We start from the raw sequence: 23,894 nt of genomic DNA, 5'->3' as shown, positions 1-23,894 counted from the left end.
AAGTAACTTTGACAAATCTAGACAAGTGGGTAAAAATATCAGTGTACAGGTAGTCCTCGAGTTACAGCCACAATTGAGCCAAAAATTTCTGTTGTTAAGTGGGGTTTGCCCCATTTTACGACATTTCTTGCCGCAGTTATTAAATGAGTCACTGAAGTTATTAAATTAGTAACGTGGTGGTTAAGTAAATCTGGCTTCCCCACTGACTTTGCAAAAGATTGCAAAAGGTGATCACATGACCCCAGGACACAGCAACCGTCATAAATATGAACCAGTTGCCAAGATTTATATTGACTGTTTCCTAATATGATTTGATTGTTCCTTATGTCTATCATTAAGTGTTGTACCTTATGATTCTTGAAAAATGTCTTTTCTTTTATGTACACTGAGAGCATATGCACCAAAGACAAATTCCTTGTGTGTCCAATCACACTTGGCCAATAAAGAATTCTACTCTACTCTACTCTACTCTACTCTACTCTACTCTACTCTACTCTACTCTACTCTACTCTACTCTACTCTACTCTACTCTACTCATGCAATTCTTTAGTAAGGATTACAGGCCATATATGATAGAAACCAGATTGTGTAAGACTCATCCGTACAATCCAGATTCATCCTCAGAGAAGTGCTGTATTTTAATCATCTTATTAAAGAGATTAGGGAAATCTCAATAGGAGGCATTTATGTGGTTGTTTGCAAGAAGATAGGTCCTTTTCTTCCAGACAGCAGAGGTCAAAGATGCTGTTCCTATCCCTGGAAATTGAAATAAATTTGCTTCTCTACAAGTGAAATAGAAGTTGGTTCTTTTCGTTACATGGCAGCCTTATGATGGATGAAACTCGAGCTCACTGTACTGCCATCATTGCAGAAAACAGAGTGACAGCAAGAGACAAAGAGGGAAGACACTATGAATACTGAGAAGGCTATCTCAAAAATGGCTGCTTTGAATGCTTATGAGCCATTCATTTATTTAGAAACATTAAATTATTTGTTCCTTCTACTGAGACATGGTCAACAAATTTTGTAACTTAATTTAATTTATTTTTCTTTTCATTTTCATATTTTTCTACTGCTAATTCAAAACTCTGCACAACTATCTCTGGACTTCATGTGTTGGAGAATTTGCTTCTCATGGTTTTTGGCTAGAAGCATGTTGTATAGCATATTGGCTGAGCCATGATCAGCAGAGGCTATTTGAGGACAACAAGTCTGCCACCCTCTGCTATTTATTTAGGAGAAACTAATCTTCCTTCCCACCCCTTTGCTTTTTCATAAAACAACCTCACCCCAACAGTCCTCAGATGTATATTTTGTGCAAATGATAATGCATACAGAGCCATGCAGATGCTAGTGGGCAGGATGTGGGTGTTCATTAAACAGCCAGATGTTAATTCAATGCAAAGTCCGTCCCCTGAACAACTCATTACGGCCTACCTTCTTTGATCTTATGTGTTTCAGGATTCTTTTTAATTCACATTTTTGCCATCCAATCCCCTCTCTTTATTTAGTTGGCAACAGGTATGTTTAGAAGTGGAATTGCTAATCAAACCTATTAGATTTTTTAAAAGTCAAGAATGCTGTTAAAATTTGAAACTCCATCTAAACATACAGGTAAAGGAAAAACAGGATATAATATATTATAGCCACTTTTTTTCCCTACTTACCTAACTTAATAGAATTATATGGTAGCTCATCTTGAAAGTGCAACTCTGGGTGACTACAAAATATAAGAAGAATATACAGGTAATCCTCAAATTACAACCACAATCGAACCCAAAATTTCTGTTGCTAAGCGAGAAATTGGTTAAGTGAGTTTTGCTCCATTTTATGACTTTTCTTGACATAGTTGTTAGGTGAATCTGGTTTTCCCATTGACTTTGCTTGTCAGAAGGTCACAGAAGGTGATCACAGACCCCGGGACACTGCAATCGTCATAAATATGAGTCAGTTGCCAAGCGTCTGAATTTTGATCATGTGATCATGGGAAAACTATAACAGTTTTAAATATGAAAAACAATGATAAATCACTTTTTTCAGTACCGTTGTAACTTTGAAGAGTCACTAAACAAACTTTTTTTAAGTCGAGTACTGCCTGTACACCAAATGCTAATGGAAGACAAATATCCTATGGCAACTATGGAAACCAGCAACCCATCCATCTGGGCTCATCTAAACTCCCAGCCTCCTTGTCTGGGAAAATAGCCAAGACTTAAGGGAATTCCAAACACAGTCTTTATATCCAGTCATAGAAATAACTTCTTTTATCTGTGTTTTCAGAACTTGGAGAAGCTTTGAGCAAGAAACAGCTCATAGGAGTTGTTTCTTCATGCTGAAAGCAGGGACTTGAACATTGGCAAGTTCCCGCTAGAAGCACTAGCTGGCATTCTCTTGAATCAGCACTGCTAAGTGCATTAAGAATAGGTCTTACAGTACATCTATTTTCCAGGGTTGCCAAAAAAAAAAAAAAGAAAGAAAGAAAGAAAAGAGAAAATAAGGACTTGATTCCTGGCATGAACGTGTTTTAAAAGCTGAAGCACAGAGCAAAATATTATCAAGGTTTAATGTTTGTCAGCTAGTGGAGAAAATACCTTTGAAAGTATAAACATTCCATCTTTGCTCAGTTTATATGATTCACTTTGTCCTAAAAATTCAGGATGGCTTATTACTTGAAAACAAATTCAACATTAAAAGTAAGCAAAGTAAAAAAAAGAACACATTAAACAATGCTGACCATAAGAAGTGCTTTATTAATCTCTGATATGAATTTATATGACTGTCCATTCTAATAAAATAACTCAGTGTAGCTAGCAAGCATAAAAATAGAAACAAACAAGCAATTAAAAAAAAAACAATAAAAGATACCAGGTTTTTTAAAAAAACGTACTCAGTCAGCACAAGATAAAAATGCAAACCATCTCTAGCCCTAATACCTGAGGGAAAAGATAGATTTTTAAGGCCTTCCGGAATGCCAACAGAAATGTGACCATCCAAACATCATGGGCTAGGTGCCACAACAGAGAAATTTTGAAATTTCTAGGTTCTTTAAAGTTGCTCTGTTTTCATGGAAGGCATCTGGAGCTTACTCACCCTGCTGGATCTGGTGAAATAAGCAGAAGCCATCAGACACAGGCAATCCATCAGGTATCTTAGCCCTGTGCCATGTAGGTAATAAACTAGAACCTGGAATTGCACTCAGAGGTTTACTGGAAATGAGTGCACTTCAGGTATCAGTGATATTATGATTACGCTGCTAGATACAACTTCGTGCCAGCACATGACTTGACCCTGCAGTTTCGTATAGATTTTAAATAGGAGTGGAGAATGAAGGTCAAGCCCTGAGGCATCTTGCAAACCAGAGTCCCAAAGCTCTCTCTCTTTCCCTATCGACACTGAATGAACTAACCTCAGAGGAGAGGAGGAGAACTGTCAAAGAGCAAGAAGGTACTGTGATAATGTGGTATTGAGAGCCATAATATCTAGCAGCTTATATTTTCAGTGTTTTGAGTTCAATAAAGGCGAATTTGTAGCTCAGGGTTGAAACGAGGGATCTCTGAGCTTGGTTATTTTCTTGCAGACTTTTCATTACCCAAAGTAAATAAAATCATCAGTACTAGTAGGGAATGGAGTTTGCTCTCAATTTATATTCCGGTGGCTTCCCTGTCAATGTTAGTGGGAGTGGAGGGCTGTTTTCTGTTGGCTTGTTTGCCATTCCTTGATTGGGGTACAGTTTACTTCTTAATTGTTGGTCTGATGTTAATCTTGGTGTTAATCTATGCTCATTTGGGTGTTGATTGCTGGTGGGGAAGACCAAAACACCTCCCTTTGGCACTTGTTCCAGGGTTTCCAAAATGACCATACTGGCTTGGAATTTGGGCAGTTTTATTCTCTACAGTTCAAGGGGGATGGATGGTTGAGGAAGTTTAATGTAATTTATATTTCAGAAACTAGATTATAGTTTGGACATATCCTGTGTAAAATTACAATTTTTGTTGATATAGATGGTACATATTGTGGCTGATTTTTTTCCCCATTTATGTGAACATAAAATTAAGAAGAATAGCGCAACAATAGTTTTGGGATGGGAATAGGAAGTGAACAGGGAGCAGGAGTGGGCAATATATACCTACCACCTGGCATAAAAATGTCAGCAGCATCACAAAAGCAGTAATGGCTGTACCATATTTGTCATCTAATATATGTTCATGAATATTATGTATAGTTAATTTATCATTCAAAGGATAGGAGTTGCTGTTCTCCTTCTAGAAATGCTTCCTTTGAGATTGTAAAGCAAGCCAGGGATATTGTGTTAAGAAACCCAAAGGACTTTAAGGTGAAAGTGCTGAAAATACAGCTAACTGCATTAGGCTCAAAAAACTGACTGACTGTAAAATGTCTCTTGTTGAAAGATCTTACATAAATTAATGAAATTAATGAAATGACTGTGTGCCTGATTTTCAGGGAGGAGTTAGCAGGCCCTATGATATTCCATTCGCAGATAGCAGTCTGTTTGTTGTGATTGTACTGTAAAAGAAAATAAATTAAAATGTTTAAATTATTAATATAATCCCCCCAATAATCAGTGCTGTGATCATTTTAGTAGCTTAACTGACAGTGAAAATAATTAAGATATTTTTACCTGGATTAATTCATGTTTTATTTATCCAAATTTACAAACTCGATTAGCACTTTTAGTGAGTAAAGAATAACAAAGTCCTTCTGGATGTCTCTCCCAAGGATTTCACAGCGTAAGGATTTATCATCTTACCTAGTTGGATAAGCAAATGTCTGCAAGCAAGCTCAGAGAGTATCCAGGACTCTTGAGCTACATATATTATTTTTTCTCAAGAATCTCAGATCTCCTCCCCTCCTCTCTCCTCCTCTCTCCTCTCCTTCCACAATATATCAGAACTCGATGGTCTCTCTCTATATGAAAAACAGAATTCTCTGCCATTTAACATTTGGCCTTTTCCAAAAGTAGCTGAGCTTGGAGTAGGCTTATAGATAAACCAGGAAGAGAAAATGCGGAAACTTAAATTAATGACACCTTCCTCACGATAATTTAGAAGTGGAATCAGATTGAAATCTTTCTCAGATTTTTTTAACCACTGCTGTATGTCATACGATCTTTTTGAAATGAATCTCACGCCATTTGGAATTGGTGCTCAAAGCAGGGGCTATATAATTTAGCACAATGAAATATGGATCAGCTCCTTGAAGGAGTTCATTGATCTGTTAAGCACTCTCAGTGCTTTGCTATTGGTTATATATTTTATTTCAGAGCCTTAAAGCCCTTTCCCATTTTCACAAGATGCTGAACCATTTATAAATTTGATCTCATGGTGTCTGAAAATAATAAAGAACATTGGATTGGCTGAATATATCATAGCATTCATGTTAAAGATGGGAACATCACCCTGGAATACCAAGAAACTACAACCTGGCAATTCCTAATCTTGATATAGTGCTCAGGAATGCATTTATTAATTGTAACACAATGGTAGAGAAAAATATATCTTCAATGCTATATGCCTTATGTATTTTAGGAGCGGAAACTATGCGCCCATCCTAGACTGGAGATCTACAAAGGAGATAAAATCTATTTTATATGCCCCCTTGCACGTCAAGGGGACTTCTACGTGCCTGAAATGAAAGAGTTGGAGAAGAAAAACAGAGCAGCCGCAGCAGCAGTAGAAACTGATGATGATCAAACAGATATTACAGGTACCTATGAATTATAAAGTGTGCAGTGCTTTGAAGTGCCAAGGAAGTCTCCTTCACCGTTGTTAATAACAAAATATACATGTTAAGAACATAAACAATTTATTTTGTAGATATGCAGCTATTTGCTTTAAAGCAACATAGCTTCAACTAAGCTAGCTTCTTGATTCTAACTGCAAGTAGATTTATTGAATCACAGACAGAAATCTTTCCTATGATTTTTACACCCTCAATTATAGATTCAAGAAAAGGACCTTCTACATATTTTATCTCAAGAGCTATTCTAATAATGTTTTATGCTGAGATAATGGCATTGACCTTTTCCAAAGTATACGCATATACATAATCTAGAATCAGACTGGAGCGCCTTCCTTTTTTGGGGGTGGGTGGGTGGAGGTATGGCATTGTGCAATGCAGGATAGTCTTAGTATAACAGGTAAGCATATTGGATTATGATGAGAAGAATGTGAATCAGGTTTCCTAGTTACATAAAATTCCTAGTCACAAAATGCAATTATCAGAGATGATATGTACTGATTTATACATGGTTGCCTTAGCTTAGATATTATTGACTTTATGCATGCTTTCTCTAACAAAGTTTTCAAAGTATTGTAATAGCAGGTGTACCTAAGTTAACAGAATCTTTTGACGTTTTGGTTATTCTGCTGCTTACTGCAGTTCAAACCTTTTGCAGGATTGAAGAGCAATAGCTGTACATCACCTTAGTGTCTTCTAAATTGAATTGAATGAATCCTAAAGACCTAAAGGATATTTCTTCTTTTGTCAATACTAATTTCTTCCTCCTTATTTTGATGGGAACTGTGCATGTTTCTAATCCTCATGGACTGCCTTAATGTCAAAGAATACTCACAATGTGTCATGCTGCTACAACAATTGTGGCATAAAAATGAACAAACCATGCTTATTATGGCAGCGGAAAAGAAAAGGAAGTACTGTTAGAATTGCTTAATTCTCACTTTGTTCTGAGAGTAACATTGCCATTCTTCAAAGCAGTGCAAGCTGATCAATACAAATATATTTTATACTATAGTTCAGTGAATCTCTTTCTCTCTCTCTTTTTTTTAACTTGTTCAGTGGATTCAGCCTTTGTCCCAAAGGTCCATTGCTAAGTGGCAAAGTTTATGCTGTAAAACAGAAAGTCCAGGTTGAATTCTTGGTATACCAGGAATATCTGGAAAGGAGTTTTTGTTTAAAACTCTGATGAACTGCAGCTAATCAGCATAAACTAAGTTAATTAAAACCACGGTCTTCCTCATCATAAGTCAGTTTCTTGGGTTCTTAATACTATTGCTTTTCTTCTCCTTTAGTTCTTGGACAGAGCAAATCATCTGCTGAAATGGTCAGATATTAATTTTGCTGTCTTCTTTGATGCTCTGTATGGTTTGTAATATTCATGCAGAAACAATCACTAGAAGCTTGACTATCTGACAAAGCACCTACGGATGCTTAAATTGGTAGCTTTTCTTAAATAGTTCTGAAACACAATTTTGGTTGTTTGAATTTCATGCCTCTTTCAATCTCTAGTTTCCAGTTTAATTGGATTTTAATATCTTTAAATGATGACATTATGACTTAGATCACTCTCAAACATTATCTTTGAATTCTTGATTGCTTTCTTGGTAAGCAAAAGACATTTTTTGTCTAAATTACTGGCCAAGGGTCTTTTGCATTTGATTTATGGTAGCTCTGAAATTGAGATGGCAAAGAAAATGAAGGGAGAGGAGTCTGCTGATCTGCCAGCAAAGCAGAAGGACTTTGCTGTGTCCATCCCCCATCTGTAGAAAAGGAAAAGGAAAACAAAGCTAAACTTTTCACTTTTTTAGCAAGACTTTCCTGTGATATACACATTTTAGAATGATCGTATTGATACAGATAAAAGTTTCAGTGGAGAATTTGTATCAACATTTGAGAATTTAAACCAGAGGTTCACAGTATATATTTTAGTTTTTTTAAAAAAATCATAATCCTGGTTATGATGAATTATGAACAAGAATTATTCCATTTGAAAATCTGATAAGCAATTTCATGACAATTTTTTTTTTTGAAATTAAAAGAGTGAAGTGATCTGCCTACAGAGTTTTTACCACAGACATAATTTATATTGTCTAAATATTTCTTATACTGGTAAGCAAGTATATATAGCAACTTCCATAGAAAAAGGTGTAAGAGTTCATCACTACCTGAGAATATATACGTGAAACTAAAGTTGGTTATTTTATGGGTTTCTGGTTCTATTTGGATCAAAATAACAATCTTATTGTTGCAAGAAACCTGAGAGTTATCGCATGGGACTGAATTCTGCATTTGTTATGACAAATCAGAAATCTTGAATTGAACTGAAATCTTTGAAAAACAAGGATGATACTGAGTTTTCCTGATTTTCCTTCAAAAACAGTCCACAAGTAGATTGAAGTCCATTTGCAGCAAAGCAAAAAAAGGAATCACATGTTCTTTTCCACTAACACTAATTTTAATCCCTGAACACTGACATGAAAATCATTACAGCCCACTTGCTGTTGAATATTGTTTCTGGTTGTGAAATCATGTGACAATCTTTTCAATGCCTTTCATTCTCCACTAGTTCTTAGAGGGGAATAACCTGATCTGGATAAGGAATCAGTTTGAGGGATCAGTTCCTTTACTGTCATTTGAGTGTGCCCCAGTTCAGTGTCCCAATAGACTTTGGCAGGAGGGTTTTTTTGTTTTTGTTTTTGTTTTGTTTGCTTTTAATGTCGTTTACTTTTTCATGTTTTATTAGTATTTTTTTGGTAGATTAGTGCATTTAATGTTTTCTCTAATAGCTTCTTTAAACCTTCAACAAAGTTTGGTTTGTTAGATATCTTATGGCATTTATGAAATCGTCACATATAACTATCACTGGCTTTGAAGCTTGGGTTCATGTGCTGTTATGTTACTTGCTGATCTTATTTCCACTTTGGATGGAATAAGACCACATGAGGATTGAATGAAGATAAAAATGCTACTTCATCGCCGCTACATTGAGTTGTGTTGCCTCGCCATTTTCCTATTTTCTTACCCAATTTTTCTGTTTTACTGCTAACATTTTAGTTGCACTGCAATTCACATTTCTTCAGTTAGTCTTTTATTTTATAAATACCTGACACTTGATTTTTTTATAGCACAGTCTTCACAAACATACACTATGTAATGGATACCTTTGGGCAATTTTTCAATCAAATGTAACTAATATTTTAGCTCAGATTTACGGTCTTTTTCTGTCTACTCTGGAGACCTTCAAAACCAATGTAAAATAATTGCAAAAATAAAAAACCCAAGATCCTTTTCTATCCATCTCAAATGCCTTTGAAACCCTAATGGAGAATGTATTATAATTACACTAGTGCTTGGAGATCAACAAAAATTCTGTATGCCAAGATTACCAACAGAAACAGTACTGTATATGTAAAAAAGAAATATTGCTAGTGCATGTACAGAAACAACTGACTGACTTGGACAGCTTTGAAAACAGTGGACTTTATCTTTTATTTGGAGTAAAATACAGATTCACATTTTATTCATGACATCTGAAGTAAGCTGAACGGAGGGTTGTAAAATAATGATTATACTATATAAATAATTAAGATGCCTGTTTAGCTCCAAGAAATAATATACAAAATTAAATATATGAGAACAAAAAAGCTCCTACTCCAAATAGTTATGCCATTAAGTGATATAAGATCCACATTGCATTCTTTTCCCCAATGCAATTGGAAGTCTGTAATAATACGAACTTGTCTTGTCACCTTCGTTGAGGAATACAGTATAATATAATATAATCACAATTTGAAAGACTGGAAAATATCCTGCTGATGTGCAGTCTGTCATCTCATTTCCTTGTTAAACAGTGATGCAAAAATACTGAACCCAAGGAAATAGATTATGGGCAATATTAAGCATGGTGTTCATCCTGTGTAATCTGGTTTTAGGTTGCTATGGATCTGATAACAGATTACAATTGATGTGATTATACATTCACAAAAATTGTAATTAGCAATAGTTTCATTAGATGTTTATTGAATGTTGTAATGGTGTGGACAGTTTTTGCATTTCTTGTTACGCCTATGTAACATTGCTGCTCCCCATACTCCTTTGGCTCACAGTAGGCTTCCAAGTACAATTCAAGGTGCTAGTTTACATCTATAATGCCCTCCATGGTATAGGGCCAGGCTACTTATAGGAACACCTTTCTCTTTCCTGCCTGCCCCATCAAATCTATCAGCAAGGGCACGCCCAGGCCCCTTCTATTAAACAATGCCATCTTGCTGGATTATGAAATCATGCCTTCTCAGTGGCAGCATCTACTCTATGGAACAACAGAAGGAAGGGAACACTCCAATCCCACCAGCCTTTCACAAGGCATTGAAGGCTGTTTCCCAGGCATTGGATCAAAAGTAGATGGACTCCACTATTCAACATAGTGTAACAGAGTTGGAAGGGACCTTGGAAGGTCTTCTAATCCAACCCCCTGCTCAAGCAGGAGACCCTATACCACTTCAGACAAGTGGCTGTCCAGTCTCTTCTTAAAATGGTGAAGCATTTTAATGATAATAATGATAGAGTACCCACAACCTCTGAAGGAAAGGCATTCCACTGATTAATTGTTCTCACCGTTAGGAAATTTCTCCTTAGTTCTAGGTTGCTTCTCTCTTTGATTAGTTTCCATCCATTGCTTTTTGTCTTGCTTTCTGGTGCTTTGGAAAATAGGTTGACACATCTTTGTGGTAGCCTTTCAAATATTGGAACACTGCTATCATGTCTCCTCTAGTCCTTCTTTTCACTAGGCTAGACATTACCCAATTCCTGCAACCATTCTTCATAAGTTTTAGCCTCCAACCCCCTAATCATCGTTTTGCTCTTCTCTGCACTCTTTTTAGTGTCTCAACTTCTTATTTATATTGTGGTGACCAAAATTAGATGTAGTATTGCAGGTTTGGTCAGTGATTTAACTTTGAGGGGGGTTATGTTTGGTGAACTTGTCTGTTCTAATTTTGTGCACTCAGTTATTTATGTGAGATGGACAACTATATAAATAAAATAAATAAACAATGAAAAGGCCTTTAATATGATGGAGCATAAAAGTTTGAAACAAATTTAGATAGAATGGAAATGGATATTTTCCTTTTCCTTCCTTTGTAATTAATTGGATCACAATGTAGTATTCTACTACTCTACCTTAACTGGGGTTATTAAAAATTGAATTATTTCTTCATACCATCAATGAAGTCCCTTACCTTCTCTTATTTTTATTTTATGTGGAAACTTCTGACTTTCTTGATTACACAAATGGGTTGTAATTGAAAACAAATTATTATTAAGGTAAAAGCTAACAGTCTTGTCAGTTACATATTTTCTCTACCAAAATGTACCAATATTTTACAATGTTTTAGTAATTTGTTAGGGTATTTGGTTAATTTCATAATACAGTCTAATATTCACTGCAGATTATCCAAGTTCTCAGTCAACAGCAGAGCATTATCTGCATAGAAATGTACATACACTTTTATGTCTAATTCATTCATTCATTCATTCATTCATTCATTCATTCATTAGTCATATTTCTATGCCGCCCACTCTCTGAGGACTCTGGGCGGCTTACACCAAGACAGTATACTAAATAGCATATTGCCCCCAACAATCTGGGTCCTCATTTTACCCACCTCAGAAGGATGGAAGGCTGAGTCAACCTTGAGCCAGTGAGATTTGATCCACTGATCTGCTGAACTAGCAGTCAGCTGAAGTAGCTGCAGTACTGCACTCTAACCACTGCGCCACCTCGGCTCATGCCAACAGTCTGTAGAGATTTTCAGTCATTCAGGTTATGGCTGTCCCAAAGGTGATTTTTCAGGAGGCAACTGGACTTTCTTGTTTTTTCATGCCAACGTACTTTATTATATACTTTCTCTAAATCAACCAACCTAGATTTTCATTTTTTTCCCTATTATTATTATTTTTAATAACACAATATAACAATACAAGTCATACAACATTTATAAACGCACTCTCTTTACAGCTATTGCATGGTGATCTTTGTTATTCACAATTTCCTCTTCTTTTTCTTTGTATTATTCCGATTTACTATTTGTCCCCGACATTTTAATTACTATATATACAATATATTCCTCTCATTCATATCTATTTCCTATTTTTTATACTTTAACATATCCTTTCTGTCTTTTTTAACATTTCTATCTTTCCCCCCTAATTTTCTTCTTCATTTTTCTTTCCCTCCAACCATTTATACCACTTGTGCCAAGTCCTATAGTATTCTGTATCCTCTTTTTCTTTAAATTCTTTTATCAGTTTGTCCATGTCGGCACATTCCAAGATTTTTTTTTATTAACTCGTCTTCAGATCGTACATTTTCTTTCTTCCAATTATGGGCATAGACTATACGAGCGGCAGTTAAAATATGTAATATTAAATATTTTACTTCCTTCATAAATTTTTCTGTGAATATCCCTAGTAGAAACATCTCAGGTTTTCCATTTATCAGTTGTTGTATTATTTTCTCTAGCCACTTTTTGATTTTGTCCCAAAATTTTTTTGCTGCTGGACACGTCCACCAGAGGTGATAATATGTTCCGTAATTGTTTTTATACTTCCAACATAATGGGGATTTATTAGGGAATATCTTAGCTATTCTTGCCGGCGGTAAGTGCCATCTGTGAAACATCTTCATCTGGTTTTCCTTGTATGCCGTCAACAATGTCAGTTTAATATTTGTTTGCCACATCTTTTCCCACTTCTCTAATTCTATTGTATTAAAATTAAAATTTTTCGCCCATTTAATCATAGTGTCTTTTACTATTTCCTCTTCCATTTTATACCGTAGTAAACATTTATATATTTTACTAATTAGTTTCTGCTCCGTCCCTTGTATAATTTTATCCAATTCATTTTGTTCCAATTGTACCTCATTCAATTTTATGACTTCTTTGTATTTTGACCGAATTTGTATGTATATCCACCAATCTATTTCTCTTTTTAAATCTTGTTCTAATTCTTGTTTTGTTTTTAATTTTCTTTGATCTTTTAGAATATCCCTGTACCTAATTATCTTGTCCCATTCTATTAAATTTGGGTGAATTAATATTTCTGTAGGGGAAATCCAAATTGGTAATTTTGTATAATGGTGTTTTTTAATTTAAGTCCAAATCAGTAGCAATGCATTCCTTAATATATGTCTTTTAAAATATCCAGGTGTTTTGTATTTATCATCCCACAGGAATGCATGCCATCCCACTTGCAAGTCATGCCCTTCAATTACTAATATTCTTTGATTTTTCAATTCCATCCATTCTTTCAACCATACTAGGCTTGCCACTTGGTAGTATATCTCCCACTCTGGCAGTGCTAGTCCTCCTCTATCTTTAAAATCTTGCAAGGTTTTTAATCTGATTCTAGGTCTTTTTCTCTGTCATATAAATTTTGTAATTGTTTTGTTTAATGTATCGAAAAGGATTTTATCTAATTTTACTGGTATAACCTGGAAGAGGAATAAGACTCTGGGCAGGATATTCATTTTAATCGTGGCAATTCTTCCCATGAGTGAAATTTGTAAGTTTTTCCAATTATCTAAATCTTTTTTCATTTGCAATAATAATTTATCATGCCAACGTACTTTATTATATACTTTCTTTAAATCAACCAACCTACATTTTCTGTTTCACTTTCAATGAATTTTAGCAAATACTAGATTGTATGTTACAATAAGAAGCATAAATTTAAAATTACTGCATCAAAGACCCAAATACTTGTATTTGGCAAAGAAAACAGGATTCAAAGTTACACATACATGGCAGAAACAAAAGCAAGTAGATGAATCTATGTGTCATAGTAGAATGTTTAGATATGTCGCAATTGGCTGGTTCCAAATGATCAAGTTAAATTCTGAAAGCTTTTGAATAATTCTGAGCCTGCCCTTGACTGTTCGTAATCTAGAAGAACTGTGGGAAATTTAAAGAAGGCTGAGTCATTTTTGTTCTTCCTTTCAAGCAGCTAGTTTGGTCTAGTGGCTAAGGCATGATGTGAGTTCTAGCCTCAGCGTGAGGCTTTCATGCGTGAGGCATGAAAGCCAGGTAGGTGACCTTTGGCCAGTCACTCTCTCAGAGGATTGTTGTTGTGGGAAAAATAGGAGGAATGAATATTATATATATTTTGAGATTTTTATAAAAATAATAAAGGTGGGATGTAATTAAATAAAAATTTTAAAACCCTTGAAAATCACATAGAGGGTCATTGACAGTTCCTATCATCTTCATTGTCGTCGTCATCATCATCATCATCATCATCATCATCATCATCATCATCATCATCATTATCATCATATCATCATCATCATCATCATCCATGGAGGAAGAAGAGAAGAAGATAATATATTAAGCAAATAGGGATTTTATTAGAAAGTTTTGTAACTTTTATTTTTAATTAAATACCACTCTCATTTTTAATATTTTTTATCCTAACCTCTGAAGGTCCTTTCCTCTTAGCTTTATATGAACAATAATATTAAAATGTCCAAGGTCTGTTCAAATTAATGATTTCATTTTATGAATTTCCTTGCAGAAGTGTCTGCCATTTTTCCCTACTGATTTCTGATGCAACTGATGTCGTTCAAATGCTAGCGACCTGCAGACCCGCCAACAAATAATTTGCATTTTTTAAATTAGGCAATAATCCTGTGAGTTGAAAAGATAATGCCACATCTAGCCATCTAATCTATTCTTTCTTCTTTTATATTCCTCATTCCCATATTCAACTTTTATTATAAATAGAAGCTACTGATAATGTTGATAATTTGTATGGGAGAGGAGAGAGTATTGAAGGCTTTGCAGAATTTGGTTCTCTAGTCTTATTGTACAGTATCTTTTATATCTGCATATTTAACAGCAAGAACATTTTTTTATTTTTTAAATAATAATAATAATAATAATAATAATAATAATAATAATAATAATAATAATGATAATAATAATAATAATAATTATTATTATTTATTGGTTAATCTTTAGTGAGATTCACAGCCTTTGAGGCTGGTTAATAGCTCAGCAGCTCGAGTCCTAACCAAGGACCTAGGAACTGTTAAGGTATCGTCGGAGGATGTAAACTGTTCCGAGTAAGGTGGTTTTTTGTAGAGTCAAAATGTTCAAGTCCGGCAAATTTAGAATTTCTAAATAGCGGGGTAGCCCTTTGGGTATTGCTCCAAGGGCTCCAATTACAATCAGGACAACACACGATTTCTTTTTCCACAGTCACTCAACTTCAATTTGCAACTCCTGGTACTTTGTGATTTTTTCTTGCTGCTTATCTTCAATCCGTGCATCACCAGGTATTCCAATGTCAATGAACCATACTTGGTGAATATTATTATTATTATTATTATTATTATTATTATTATTATTATTATTATTATTATTATTATTATTATTATCAAGGAAGGAAGCATCACTCAGTGAAAATTATTCATGAAGCAGCAGCATTAATCTCGAGCCTCCTTTCCTCCCAATCTTTTAATGCTGGTCGAAGCTACACACTTGATTGCATTTTGTCTGCTCCTACTTGTGATGGCCAAGGCATGCACAATCTCTTGTGAATACTTCTAAGGCAGCAGCAAGTAGAGTGCCCAGTCTCCTGATCAGTTTCCTTAAAGCCATGTGACTATGAAGCTGCTTTTCTTTTGAGGCCATGGGATCACATATGCTCTTTTCTCTTTCACTTATTATACCACCAGTTAAGTGCTTGGCCTTTTGCCATTTTTCTGGGCAAGCCCTGATGGCACCTGTAAGCCTGGCACTGGTGTGGTCTCCCTTCAAGACATCAGGATGAACCTGACCCTGTTGGTCTTTCGTAAGGCTATGAAGACTTGGTTGGATGTCCAGGCCTGAGTCCCCATGTGTGTTAAGGTCCTCACTTCCTGGTTACCTTAACATCCATAGTAAGAGCTTTACTTGATGCCATGTATATTTATTTCAAGTTGTTTTAATTCTTTTAATTTTTTTTAATTGTATGCTGCCCAGAGTCACTTGTGAGATGGGTGGCTATTTAAATGAAATGAATAAATACAACAGGTGCATTCTGATTTCAGGGTCCGGCATGGGAGAGGCAAAAGTGTTGATCTGAAAGTTTTAATATTCCCTGGATTGACAGATTTGGATTGATTTCTATATTCTGCATCAGGAAAATCTCTCTCTGTAAAGGATATACTTGTCAGCAGTAAAGCAACTAATGTGACCTTGAGGTTTTTGTTGTTGCCTAGCCCTGAATATAGGGTTCAGTTTCTGGAAGAATATATTGATTTATAAGCTTCTTCTGAATCTGACAGTGCCAGATATTGATCCTCTGCAATTGTGTATATGATGCATTCAGCACATCTGTATATGTGCTATTGTGGTTCTCTGTCCAAACAAATTCAGTCAGGTTGTTTTCATCAGTAAAGCTCCTTTTAGCTTCCAATATATTTATTCCCTTTCCATCTTAGTTTGTGATGAATAAAAGGTATGATCATACAACTGATCACTGCATGTGCTGAATCGCTTACTTAACCCTTCATAACACAGGGCCTGGATATTTAAGAAATTGTCTGTTTCTGATTGTCTCTGCCCACCCAACAAGATCAGACAAGGTTGGAATCTTTCTATTGAACAGTATCATTTTGTGGAACAAACAAGGAAATATGACTTCCACACCTGCTATGCTACACCTGCCCTGTGGAACAGCATATTTTGCATCACTGAGAGAACCCCAACCCTGCTGGCCTTTAAAAGGCTCTGAAAACCTGGCCTTTCCCTTGGGGAAGGCACCAGGATGTGGTATAAACCATCAATATACATCAACATATATCTTGTACATTATTGCGCCTAGTGCTCAGGTTTTCATAGCAGGTTTTGCTGGTTTGTTGGATTTTTATTTTATACATGTGGAAATAAAGACATATGTGCAACCAGATATAAATGTGTTGTTTTTAATGTGGTTGTCCTCCGCAAAGTTGCTTGACTAATGGTAACCATATAAAATGAATAAATGAATGAGTGAGTGAGTGAGTGAGTGAGTAAATATTTGTTTCATTCATTGTAGAAGGAACTGCTCAGAGGTGGGTTTCAGCAGGTTCTGACCAGTTCTGGAAAACCGGTAGTGGAAATTTTGAGTAGTTCGGAAAACCGGTAGCAAAAATTCTGACTGGCCCCACCCCCATCTATTTTCTGCCTCCCAAGTCCCAGCTGATTGGGAGGAAATGGAGATTTTGCAGTAACCTTCCCCTGGATTGGGGAGGGAATGAAGATTTTACAATGTCCTTCCGCTGCCATGCCCACCAAGCCATGCTATGCCCACCAAGCCACACCCACAGAACTGGTAGTAAAAATTTTTGAAACCCACCACTGGAACTGCTCTATCATTTATTGCTTCCCTGACTAGTTGGTCACAACAGTACTCACATGGTGTATCTCAGATTACCTGGCTATACCTATAAAAAAGAGCAGGCTTTGGAGCCCAAGCTTTCTAGACAGTGCATCTAACTAGTCAGTCTAAGGAAATGATGCTCAGGGCTTGTTATAAACATTTCATTGTACTTTGAATGTAATTGTAAAGTAGGACAAACTCTACAAGCTAAGAAACATTTCTTAGTTTCATATCCACATATCTGATAACAATGATGTTCCAGAAATGGATGATTTCTTGAAGGCTAATAAAACCTGCTGGATATGTTTGGTTTAATAATTCTGTTAAGTCATACACATTTAATGTATGTTTTAGTGCAGGGGTGTCAAACTGGCCGCCCATGGGCCGGATGCGTACGCACAGGCCACGGCCACCCCATCTCCGTAAATGAGAAAAACATCATGAAACGTCACGTGACGGCAATGTGACGTGGCAAGTTTGACACCTGTGTTTTAGTGGCTTGGTATATTTTGCATTAATCTTATTAATAAAAAGGTTGGAGATCCTTAATATCTCTATTTTTTTATTACAGTAGGGAAAACTCTAGATATAAATTGAGGCAAATTTATTTTACCTGTGCAATTGGAAAATCATTCCTTTTGTTGCTTATTAGTAATGAATGTCATTAGAATGAGATAGATAGTATGATAGAAGCCAAAATGCTTCTGGGCTCTTCTTCAATTATAATTAGTTGTATGTGTTCTTAATTGTCATTTAATTCTCAATCATAAGCTCTGAATCCTGAGAGCATTTACTATGTCCTTGCTCTCAGCAGGGTTATCTCCTGTGCTTTGGTTTGCGAATGAGTCAAAAGTCAAAGTAAATAAAAATAGCCTCTTAATAGAGTTAGGAAAAGAATTACACTTATTTTAGTGACAAGGGACTGTCTTTTCCTGAGGCATCAGTTAATAAACTTACACCATTTCAGGAATACAGATACATTTTCCAGTTCTGTTTCAGAGAGAGAAAAAGAGAGAGGGAAGGGGGGGGAGGAGGGAGAGAAATGTTATAGCAGACAAAAAAGGCAACATGTCTTACCTCTATCTGAATTTAAGCACAGCAGTTGCTACAAGAAAGGCATAATGTGTTTTTTACCTCAGCAGACTACTTTTTCTGACAATGCATCTGCCACCAGTTCTTGTTCCCAAGGCAGCCCTGCTCACCAGCACACATCAGCTTTCTTGACAGGATCTTTGTAATCTTCTGTTGACCTTTTCAACTTAACTGTTTCAGGACTTTGCAGTGGGTCAATAATTCTGGATGTTTGTACCAAAGGATTGAACTCTGGTCCCTTGTTACAGGGAGGCCAGTAGATTGAAACTCTATATAAATCTGAATATTGCTCAGCTTGCTTCCTACCCCCTTTCTCTCTCACGCTCTTCGTCTTAAGTGTGTGTTTCTGTCCACCTTGGCACTGTTGGGAGGAAAGCTGTGGCTGGGCTCCAACCCACAAGGAGCTTGCAGCTGCATCGTGTGCGGGGGACGGCCCTGCATCCAAGCTTGGGGTTGCTTTCCCCTTGGTATGTGTTGTCATTGCAGGCTGCTGACGGCTTGGGTCTCTGGACCCCTGCAGCAGTATCTATCCCTGCCCATCTCCTGGCAGCTTTTGTGTGGGGTTTGAAAAGCTGTGATTAACTGCACTTTGTCTGTTATTACATTGATCTATTATTTAGAAAGCGAGGAGATGAATATTTGATAGAGCTCAGAGCCTGGTTGGAGAAATAAGGGCAAAACATTCAAGGGGGAAATATATGGATTATACGCTTCTACCACAGCAAGAGTCTGCCAGATCGGTCAAACCTGTGCTCAAGAAAGCTTTGGGGAATGGTGACTTGATGCAGTGCTTCATTTTGTTTTTCTTTTGTTTTTCTTCCAGGAAAGCAACAGGGATTTTCTCCCTTCTTCTCTCTTTTCAGCTTATTTTCCAAGTTACAGGTCTTGGTTATCAGACAACACGATAGCCACATTTTTAAAAAGTAAAGGGATGGGGTTTTTTTTGGTATACAACGTATAGTTCTGGTTTTGGTTACTATATATACTATTGCAAAATAATGGTAGATAAATAGATACTCTGCTTATTTATTGAGAGTATGCTTAATTTCCCAGCACTCATTTTTGAAAACTTTTTTCTTCCCCATGCAGATTTTATTCTTTCATTTAAAAAAAAAAGTTTAACAAAGGAAAGAAAAAAAAATGCCTTTTGGTGGTTATTCTTTGTTCTGTTCCTTTGTGAGTGTTCTGTATATACAGGATGAGACCTGTTATAAACCACAGCTCAAATAAGAAGCTGCTGTAGAAAGACTAATTTTCCTTATTCTAAAATTTCACAGTTGAAAGCCTATCTCGGAGCATCATGGTTTACTTGAAACTACATCTTCCAGTAGATATCAAGTTTATGCTGCTATTTATATTTTTCTTACATCTAATGCATATTTGTTGACCTTTCTCATAGTACTTTGTGATGTCATCATTTCCACCTTACAGATGAGCTGCCCTCTGAAAAAGGGAATTCCTTGCTGATGAAAACAGCAGGTGAATTGAATCCTGAGTATAAATTTATTACATCCCCTGGAGCATATAGTAGCTTTGTGAAGTGATGTGAGAAGGCAAATTCTATGTTCATCAAAGATTCAGCTCTCTTTGTTCTACTTGAAAAGCTTCCCAAACCTGGGGTGCATGTTATTTCATAGCTACATTTAGTTCCATATATTGCTTATCTTTCGGCCTTATGTGTCTTCCTCCTACCCCTCAATATACTGATAATATTGGATGCAGTTACATTGGCAGTGCTGGTTCAAACTTGTGGGAGCTGAAGTTCTACATTCAAAGAGCTACAGGTTCCTCACCTCTGGCCTGGCTGAATGACTCACAAACTGATCAAAGAGTCTGTTTCCCACCAACACATCATACTTTGATTTTACCTCACTTAGCTCTGCAGTGGGGTTGGTTTTATTCCATGTAAGTCTTTGAAGTGCCTATCATGTCATATTTGAATTATGTTATGAAAAAGGAATATTTTTGATGGGAATTCTGCATCAAGAGTCTGCCATCTTTCTTGATAACATAGTAGGCATCTCTTTTACAATTTCAAATGGCAAACAAATGTATGAAATATATCCAGGAAGAATGTGTTACTGCATCAGATGAAAGGCACGTCTATCCCTAAATTTTGGAATATTAGCTATCCAACAAAGCATGCAGGGCTCAACCCCTGCTGCTGCAAGTGTTATTCAGTGGTATGCGCCTCTTTGAATAGTCAAATGCTATCTCTGTGATTTTTTTTCTAATGATGGTGTTGTATGAAAAAAGTATTTTCTATTGCCTATATGGAATCCATTGCTGTGGGCTGATTCTATATTGTTAGAAGACAAAATGTATATATATATATATTTTGCATGATCGATAAAATTATACAATCTGTCATAGTACCTCTAGGTGAGTTCTCTCTCTTTTTCTCTCTCATTCATTTAATCTTTCTCACACTTACTAATACCCTCTTAATGCCATAGGCTTTTCTCAAAGTAAAACTATACTACTTCCCTTTAAAATCAAGGGGTTGGGGCATTTCGGGTTTTATGCCTGTAATTGTATGTCCTGCTCGTCATCTCTATAAATGAGAAAGAATCAGGCAATCATTCATTCCATCATCCAGCTATTATGTATTGATGTAATGCTCTTCCATTTCATCTAAGTTCTCTTTTAGACTGACACTGGCTGTAAAAGTCACCTAGTTTCAATTCCTTGCAGGCTAGTTTTACACATGATTCCAGATTTTTGGATAAGCCTGTTCTCCAGAGACCCTAAAGATTAACTGTTTCTGATACAGCAATTATTTTCATGCTCCAACATGTCCTGTAATTTGTGCATATCTTATATTATTGCAAACAATGACATTATAAATATAACTTACATTAAATTAGGTGTTGTTTTGACTGAGCAGACATAACCTATTATTTGTTGGTTAAGGCCAAAGGGCTGTGCAAATTCAGTAGCAAGAATTGAAGAATAAATTGATTTTTATATGGCGCTACAAAACACATTTAAAAATAAATAAGGCCAATATGGGCCTAATTTGTGATCATTCCCTTATGACACTAAAAAAGTTATTTCTGGAGATATTTCTTTAACCAAGAGAATGGGGCAGAAGGGTAAAAAGCTCCATAGTGATGATGATAGTTTATTGTTGATGGATGAAAATATTTCTTGCATTTTAAACTTACCCAAAAGATTTGAGATTGTTCAGACTGAACAAGAATTTTATAAATAAAAACTGAATTGCATCATGTCTTTTTTTAACCTTGGTTCAGATCCCAACACTGTCTGGTATTCATATTCTTTGAGTTTAGTGATACAGTAATTTGGCCAGCAATTCAGTATTGTTGGTAAAGGTGCATAATTGCAGCACAAAATTGTTATAATTACAGTCTATATCTCATGCTAACTTTTTGACCCTAAGTAATCACTGTTTGGCAGATTCTTTGCAGTCAGAATCTTCCTTGTTGCTAAAATTAGTTCTCCATAGACTGCACATATTTGCAACCGTCTCCTTGTAATTGAAAAGATTCAGCTTAGCTCCAAGCTTGTACTTTGCAACAACTGCTTCAGTGGCGCAAGGAAGCATCTCTTAAACTAATTGATGTGAAGTGGCCTGTATCCAAAAGAAGAACCACACAGTAAATAAAAAGAATCTACTTTTATTTTATTGGTACCTTCAATGTCATGTTGTATAGATTAATCCCTACTGTCTGTCCAAAAGTAGAATACCAATTCTGTTATTTATTGTGATATAGGAGGGGAGGGGAGAAGGACAAGCTGCAAATTCCCATCATCTAAATTCAATGGACTTAGAGAAAATCAGATAATGCTCAACTCTAACGAGATCAAGTGGCTATGGATTGTGAGGCCATCTGGATCCTGCAAGTTTCCATCTTTTGTTCTGGATGGAATTGCACTATCCCAGAGAAGTCTGGTGCTCAATTTGACAGCTCCTGCTTGAAAGTGGCAACTATGGTTTGAACGGCCCTTGCCTGATTGCACCCATTTCTAATTTGGAAGGCTTTATTCTTGCCTCTGAATCACTGCAGTATATTCAAGACCATTTATAAGCTACATCTAGTGCATGCACTAGCACATACAGTTATGGGCACACCTTGGTACACACATATAAACCACTGCTTAATAAGCTGCACGGAAGTAATTCAGGGTGCCGATTGTTGTTAACAAAGCCCTCATGGCACAGGGCTTGTGAACCACCTATCTCTGGTTACTGTTGGCTATGCAATAAAATCGGAAAGCATAGGCTTACTGAAGGTCCTGTTACTTAAGCCATCTATTGGGACCCAGGAGACAGACGTTCTGTCTCACTGAACCTATCCTATAGAATCTCCTGGGGATTCAGATAAACTTAACCATACCTGCCTTTCAAAAGACTCTGACATTCTGTTTTCTCCTGGGTTGGGAGCTTTTGTTCCCAACTTGACAGTTTCTGACTCTCTGAAATTCTCTGGCAAAATATGTTTTAACGTATTTTAAGGGTTTTTTGGGGGGTTGTGATTTGTTGTTTTTAATAGTGTATGCTGCTAAGACTTGCACATTAAGTGGGTGGCTGTAAAATTGATTGATTTGTTTGTTCATTCACTGAGTAAATGAATGCTGAACCCTTAAATTATAATTTATTTGTTGTAAATTTTCATCTAAACATTTTTAGTGCATATGGACAGGATATGAAATTGATAAAGTGGTGGAAAAGTTCAGAAGTCCATCATTAAAAAATGAACTAAATTATTCCTCAGTCACTAGACTCTATGTGGGTTAAACAGATAAAACAATAAAATCTTAACAAACAATGATACATAATACCAAAAAAAAATCCCCCTCAATTTATTTACCATTTAATATCTATCCTTTTGTTTCCTCTATTCTGCACATATCACCAGAAGGGACAGGAATCTGACTTACAGCTAGCTGAGGACTCTACGTCCTCAGGAATCAGGTGCTCAAAAGAATCTCAAGTAATCTTGCAGGATATTATCTCCATCATCTCAGAAGACTCAAATTCAGAGTGAATATGAATAATTTCACCTTCAAAATGTCTGGCAAACTCTTCATAACAATCTTCCAGGCACATTTGACCCAACAGAGGAAATTGCCTTAAAAAACACACAGCACTCTGCAGATGTGATAAATGCAGAAATCTATTCCTGCTTTACCACTCTTACCACAAGAAATCTTGGACTTGGACCTGCACCAGTTCATTTTTTTCCTCTTTCACCAGCATCCAGGTGTCTTCTCAGATGTATAATCCATCTTACATCAATAGGCCATTTTAGCTAATTGTATTGGTAGTAAATGTTGAAGTAATCAGATGCAAAGTTGTTTGGTCAGATCTGTGTGGTGTCTTTGCAGCGCAAAACAAATTTATGGATAAGTTGTACTATTCTACCAATATGCAAATAACCTTACATATCCTTTTTTATTCTTTCTCAAAAACATATTCAGAAACATGTAATAAACCAGGTTCTACAAGCAAGACTTAACAAGAATATTCGGGATACAGTAGTGGGGTTTCAGATTATATATTAGGCACTGAAGTCAATGAGGCGGAATTGCTATCTTCAAGATGTTTAGCTCCTTACTTAACAATTACTGTTATTCTTTTAATGGCACCTTTGGTACATTTTTACTTAATTGTTTTT

The 23,894-nt window shown here is 36.1% G+C and overlaps 1 protein-coding gene across 3 annotated transcripts in view; it reads left to right on the top strand.

Annotated features, from left to right (window-relative positions):
• TEX264 (testis expressed 264, ER-phagy receptor) overlaps positions 1 to 23,894 on the top strand; it is a 177,418-nt gene that overhangs the window by 124,047 nt on the left and 29,477 nt on the right. For all 3 annotated transcript variants that reach the window (XM_070933707.1, XM_070933705.1, XM_070933706.1), the window contains exon 6: positions 5,547 to 5,724. In XM_070933707.1, coding sequence (XP_070789808.1) covers positions 5,547 to 5,724 — 178 coding nt within the window. The remainder of the gene's footprint in view (positions 1 to 5,546; positions 5,725 to 23,894) is intronic.

This window comes from Pituophis catenifer, unplaced genomic scaffold (genome assembly GCF_029215685.1).
Source record: "Pituophis catenifer annectens isolate HBS135680 unplaced genomic scaffold, rPitCat1.0.hap2 SCAF_2, whole genome shotgun sequence".
NCBI classification, from domain to species: domain Eukaryota; kingdom Metazoa; phylum Chordata; class Lepidosauria; order Squamata; family Colubridae; genus Pituophis; species Pituophis catenifer.
This window is presented reverse-complemented; position numbering and strand designations above follow the sequence as displayed.